At 47.7% G+C, this 5,924-nt stretch overlaps 1 protein-coding gene across 1 annotated transcript; it reads left to right on the top strand.

Moving 5' to 3' along the window:
• On the top strand, nucleotides 1-5,698 carry KRT1 (keratin 1). Its single transcript, XM_050748814.1, has 9 exons — nucleotides 1-665; nucleotides 1,649-1,863; nucleotides 2,182-2,242; nucleotides 2,662-2,757; nucleotides 2,927-3,091; nucleotides 3,223-3,348; nucleotides 3,958-4,178; nucleotides 4,709-4,743; nucleotides 4,836-5,698. The coding sequence occupies exons 1-9, from the start codon at nucleotides 60-62 to the stop codon at nucleotides 5,240-5,242; spliced, it is 1,932 nt and encodes a 643-aa protein (XP_050604771.1). The 5' UTR covers nucleotides 1-59; the 3' UTR covers nucleotides 5,243-5,698.
• Nucleotides 5,699-5,924: the final 226 nt, after the last annotated feature.

The raw sequence follows: 5,924 nt of genomic DNA, 5'->3' as shown, positions 1-5,924 counted from the left end.
AGAGGAGTGTTTAGCTCCTTCCCTTACTCTACCTTGCTCCTACTTTTCTCTAAGTCAACATGAGTCGGCAGTTTAGTTCCAGGTCTGGGTACCGAAGTGGAGGGGGCTTCAGCTCCGGCTCTGCTGGGATAGTCAACTACCAGCGCAGGACCACCAGCAGCTCCACACGCCGCAGTGGAGGAGGTGGTGGGAGATTTTCAAGCTGTGGTGGTGGTGGTGGTGGTAGCTTTGGTGCTGGTGGTGGATTTGGAAGTCGGAGTCTTGTTAACCTTGGTGGCAGTAAAAGCATCTCCATAAGTGTGGCTAGAGGAGGTGGACGTAGTGGCTTTGGCGGTGGTTATGGTGGTGGTGGCTTTGGTGGCGGTGGCTTTGGTGGTGGTGGTTTTGGTGGTGGTGGCTTTGGTGGTGGTGGCATTGGGGGTGGTGGCTTTGGTGGTTTTGGCAGTGGTGGTGGTGGTTTTGGTGGAGGTGGCTTTGGGGGTGGTGGATATGGGGGTGGTTATGGGCCTGTCTGCCCCCCTGGTGGCATACAAGAAGTCACTATCAACCAGAGCCTTCTTCAGCCCCTCAATGTGGAGATTGACCCTGAGATCCAAAAAGTGAAGTCTCGAGAAAGGGAGCAAATCAAGTCACTCAACAACCAATTTGCCTCCTTCATTGACAAGGTGAGTTTCTCTGCTCAGTGCACTGGTAGGGCTGCTGCTGGTCCACTTGGGACTGGTGCAGTCAAAATACATGTAGGTTTGAACCTCAAGTTTCCATGTTTACATGGTTAAAAGGATGTTTTGTGGAATGGTCTCCTGGGAGATATGTTAGAAGCATGCTTGTGAATGGTGCTAATGACTCTCTCTTGGACAAAGGGTTCTGTGGTCTACCTAAAGATGGATCAGTGTGACATTAACATTTAAGTGTTTTTTAGGAATTGGGACTCATATCTGTTGAATGAAGATAATAGAAATGGGGCTAACTGAACTTTCCAGGGTGCAAGTGAGAACCCTGGAAAGGTCTTCCTAACCATAGAAAGGGAGCTGAGTGTGAACATAGTATAGAGTATTATTGTAGCAGAAAATATGTAGTAAGTCAGTGCCAAACATCTTTTGCTGTCAGAGGGGAGCTCTGCCTTGTAATAATTTTACATTGGTACTGGATGAGGCTAGAGCTTTTTTACACTAATATCTCCAAAATCAGTTCTAAAAAAACCCAGATAAACCATTTTTTAACTTTTTGCTTAATCATTAATAGTGCCAATCCAAGCTTATCCACAACAAATTTCAAATCCAATTTTGAATTTTCCTGATATGCTTTTGAAATGTGTGTGTGTCCTGGGGATGTAAACCAATTTTTATGGTAATATACCTCACAAAATTTTGGAAGGCAAATCTCTTAAATACCATGCACCTATTTCGAAACATAATTGCAATAATTCTGTATGTACTTTGCTATTGGTATTTGTTTAGTTACTCCCTTCCAAGCCCTCTCTGAATTAACGAGTTGGGTTTTGTTATGCAGATGATGCTAACTTGATCATCTTCTTCCTATTTATCTGTCATGGTCAGAAGATAGGAACTGAAGTTCTTTTCCAAATGAGGCCTCCATGGCTATGGGACCCCTTTTCTGTATCAGGAGTAATGGGGTCTTGTGTTTTTAGGTGAGGTTCCTGGAGCAGCAGAACCAGGTACTGCAAACAAAATGGGAGCTGCTGCAGCAGGTAGATACCTCCACTAGAACCCATAATTTAGAGCCCTACTTTGAGTCATTCATCAACAATCTCAGAAGGAGAGTGGACCAACTGAAGAGCGATCAATCTCGGTTGGATTCAGAACTGAAGAACATGCAGGACATGGTGGAGGATTACCGGAACAAGTAAGGGACCCTGTCTGGGCCATTCTTAATTCTTGCTCCAAAAGAGTTCCAGAAAGTGATAAGCTAAGATCATGAAGCAGTATGTAGCTATGTCTTTTCTTAGGTTAGAGGCACATCAATTTGGCATTTTCAGAAATCTTCATTTTCTCAGGAGATGGAAATAGTTTAGTGGTTTTATTGCTCAGTAGAAAGGAGTGGCCAATATGTCCCAGGTTCATAATAGAAAGGCAGTGATAGGCAATGCCACCTTTAGTCTAGAATGCTGGACTTCAGGTCTTACCCCCTCTGAATCTCCTAATTATTTCTGCTTTCCTGCAGGTATGAGGATGAAATCAACAAGCGGACAAATGCAGAGAATGAATTTGTGACCATCAAGAAGGTGAGCAAATTCTGTACAATGGAACTCACATTTGAAATAAATAATGGAAGAGAGTCTCCAGTTACTAAGCAGAAAGCAGCCATGATATGGAGAGCCAGGGAGTAGACCTGAGGAGTATCTGGAGTGGGGCTGTATTTTCACATCATCATGGACCTGGACTGATCCAGACACTTGGCTTCTCCGTGTTTCTCAGCACCTTACAGAGTAGGTGGAGAGGCAGGTTCTCAGCAAGCCAGGCGCACTCCCTTGATGGTGGTGCTATCTGGGGGTGGGGCAGTCAGGGAACTGTGATCTACCTGGGGTAAAAAGGAGTGGAGTAGACCCAAAGCTCCTTTTTTGCTTGGAGAATCCCCTTACAGGTAATGAGAGGGAGCTGCCCTGGAGAGAATGTGTCTTCATGATGCCCTTTGTTCCTCTAGGATGTGGATAGTGCTTATATGACCAAGGTGGACCTTCAGGCCAAACTTGACAACTTGCAGCAGGAAATTGATTTCCTTACAGCACTCTACCAAGCAGTAAGTCTTCCAGTTTCAACCAAGTTTTTCTAAATGGAGAGTTTTTAAGTCTGACTCCACCACGATTCAGAAGAATAGATATTTATCTTTTATCTTCTGACTGCTTTCTCTGTCTAAGTTGTTTTTTGTTTCAGTGTTGTAAGAGTCACTAACCTATTATGTCTTGCAGGAGTTGTCTCAGATGCAGACTCAAATCAGTGAAACTAATGTCATCCTCTCTATGGACAACAACCGCAGTCTCGACCTGGACAGCATCATTGCTGAGGTCAAGGCCCAGTATGAGGAGATTGCCCAGAAGAGCAAAGCTGAGGCTGAGTCCTTGTACCAGAGCAAGGTGAGTGGGCTGAAGGCCTAGCCAGTTTCCCTGAAATGGCTTGTCTTGCTATCCTGTGTTATCTCATGTATGTGTGTCTGCGTCATGCTGAGTTCTGCCCACATTTAACAAATGCTATCTACCATCTTTAGTATGAAGAGCTGCAGATCACTGCTGGCAGACATGGTGATAGTGTGAAAAATTCAAAGATAGAAATTTCGGAGCTGAATCGTGTGATCCAGAGACTTAGATCTGAAATCGACAATGTCAAGAAGCAGGTATGTGCTTCCTCCGTCTAGCACTCAGCTGCATGGAATGGGGGTAACCCTCAGGTAAACGGCGAGTGCTTTCTTAGTTTTGAATCTTGCAATTCATACCGAGGCTACATTATTATCCCTGGTTCCTTTTGTGACTATACTAGTTTCCAGAATGCAGCCATCATTCTGGGTTCTCTTTAAGGAAATCTGTGAGAATGGCCTAATAGAGAAAGATGGAATGGTCAATGTGAGCGATCTAGCCTATGACCCAAAGTGGACTTAAGAGTTGGGGAGTGACAGGAAGCACAGCCAGGAGGTTTTAGAGTAGGCGTTTAGAAGAATGTCAAGTCTGTAAGGATTGTAGGAGCCTTATTCAGGGCCAAGAGAGGCTGTTGAGTTACCCCTAAGGTCTTTTAAGGAAGTCAACATGGTGATGCATTATCCCGTGTGATATGACTTAAGGCCAAGTGGTTCTGTTGGACTCATTACTGGCCTCACTGGAGTGGGGAGACCTGGGACGAGGAGGCCACGGGGGGAATGCATGTTATGAGAGGATGTCACATTCTTTTTCAGATCGCCAACTTGCAGGGGGGAATGCATGTTATGAGAGGATGTCACATTCTTTTTCAGATCGCCAACTTGCAGCAGTCCATCAGTGATGCAGAGCAGCGTGGCGAGAGTGCCCTCAAGGATGCCAAGAACAAGCTGAACGACCTGGAGGATGCCCTGCAGCAGGCCAAGGAAGACCTGGCCCGCCTGCTGCGCGACTACCAGGAGCTGATGAACACCAAGCTGGCCCTGGATCTGGAGATTGCCACCTACAGGACCCTCCTGGAGGGAGAGGAAAGCAGGTGAGGAAGGGATGCTGGGAGTCGAACCTCTTCTCATGGTCTTCCTTCCTTGCAAGCTGACTGTTGTTGAAGACGCAACCATCTGACTGCAGCTTGTCCTGGGTATGGGGAAATGAAAAGTACACGGAGCAGGAGGAAAGACCTAGTTTTACTTTGGGAGCTGGAGTTCCAAGCTGTTTATTTTTTTCTTCTAGGGCTGTAACATATCTAGAAAGAGCTTTGAGGTGGAGCAAATTATTCTACATCTGGGCTGCCTCAGATGGCAGCTGGCCTAAAGTCAGCACCTGTAGAGGGGGCCTTCATTGGCTGCAAGGCTCTTGTCTCATTTATATGAGAATTTCTCCCTGTTTGGCCCTTGCTGAGAAAAATGACAGGTTTGGGAGGCCTGAGGGAACTGGGTTAAGTTTCAGATCAGGTGCACTGGAGCAGCCCCAGACAGGGAGAGTCTTCAAGGTGGCGGAGCGGGGGGAATGGGGAAGGGGTTTGTGAAGCTGGAGTGTCCTGAGGAATTTTCTTCTTTTCTCCTACAGGATGTCTGGAGAATGTGCCCCGAACGTGAGCGTGTGTAAGTCCAAGCGGATTTCTTAGGGGCATGTGCAAGCTTTGTTGGGTTGGAAAGGGAGTTGAAGTTGAAAATAACTGAGCTTCCTCTTGCAGCTGTGAGCACAAGCCACACCACCATCAGTGGAGGTGGCGGCCGAGGAGGTGGCGGCGGGGGCTACGGCTCTGGAGGTGGCAGCTATGGCTCCGGAGGTGGCAGCTATGGTTCTGGAGGTGGCGGCGGCGGCGGCGGCCGTGGCAGCTATGGCTCCGGAGGTGGCAGCTACGGCTCCGGAGGCGGCGGCGGCGGCCATGGCAGCTACGGCTCCGGAAGCAGCAGTGGGGGCTACAGAGGCGGCTCTGGAGGAGGCGGCGGCGGCAGCTCGGGCGGCCGGGGCTCTGGCGGCGGGAGCTCCGGAGGCTCCATAGGCGGCCGGGGATCCAGCTCTGGGGGTGTCAAGTCCTCTGGTGGCAGTTCCAGCGTGAAGTTTGTTTCTACCACTTACTCCGGAGTGACCAGATAAAGAGATACCCTCTGTTTCGTTAGCTCTAGTTCTCCCCAGCATCACTAACAAATATGCTTGGCAAGACCAAGGTCAATTTGTCCCAGCCTTACTGGAGAAAAGAGCTATGGTTAGTTACACTAGCTCATCCTATTCCCCCAGCTCTTTCTTTTCTGCTGTCTCCCAATGAAGTTTTCAGATCAGTGGCAGTCTCAGTCCCCTGGCTATGACCCTGCTTTGTGCTTTCCCTGAGAAACAGTTCAGCAGTGACCACCACCCATGTGACATTTCAAAGCACCTTCTTAAGCCAGCCAGAGTAGGACCAGTTAGATCCAGGGTGTGGACAGCTCCTTAGCATCTTATCTCTGTGCTGTTTTGGTTTTGTACATAAGGTGTTAGCAAGTTGTTTTTCTTTTGTGGAGAGGTCTTAAACTCCCCGTTTCCTTGTTTTGCTGCAATAAACTGCATTTGAAATTCTCCATGTGTCTCAATCTCCCTTGTTTACGGCACTCTTTAACCTGGATGGGTGTTTTGTGAGGTAAAAGAAGATACTAGAGCCACATGGCATATGCGAGAGTCATGCACACAAACATGAGAAAAATGCAGAGGTCAACCAGGCAATATTTCACCAGATTAGAATCACAGAGAGAGAGCAAGCACCTTCCCAGACGGTGGGGACGTCATGGAGAAATGGAGAGACTGG

The sequence above is a fragment of the Macaca thibetana genome, chromosome 11 (assembly GCF_024542745.1).
Source record: "Macaca thibetana thibetana isolate TM-01 chromosome 11, ASM2454274v1, whole genome shotgun sequence".
NCBI classification, from domain to species: domain Eukaryota; kingdom Metazoa; phylum Chordata; class Mammalia; order Primates; family Cercopithecidae; genus Macaca; species Macaca thibetana.
The sequence above is the reverse complement of the archived record's forward strand: the minus strand, read 5'-3'. Positions and strand labels throughout refer to the sequence as shown.

Bases quoted from the DNA above. Each gene is read 5' to 3' on its own strand.
- KRT1 (XM_050748814.1), top strand. From the start codon at position 60: ATGAGTCGGCAGTTTAGTTCCAGGTCTGGGTACCGAAGTGGAGGGGGC. The intron at 1,864-2,181 runs GTAAGGGACCCT...GCTTTCCTGCAG, and splicing joins GTGGAGGATTACCGGAACAA to GTATGAGGATGAAATCAACA. The intron at 2,243-2,661 runs GTGAGCAAATTC...TTGTTCCTCTAG, and splicing joins AATTTGTGACCATCAAGAAG to GATGTGGATAGTGCTTATAT.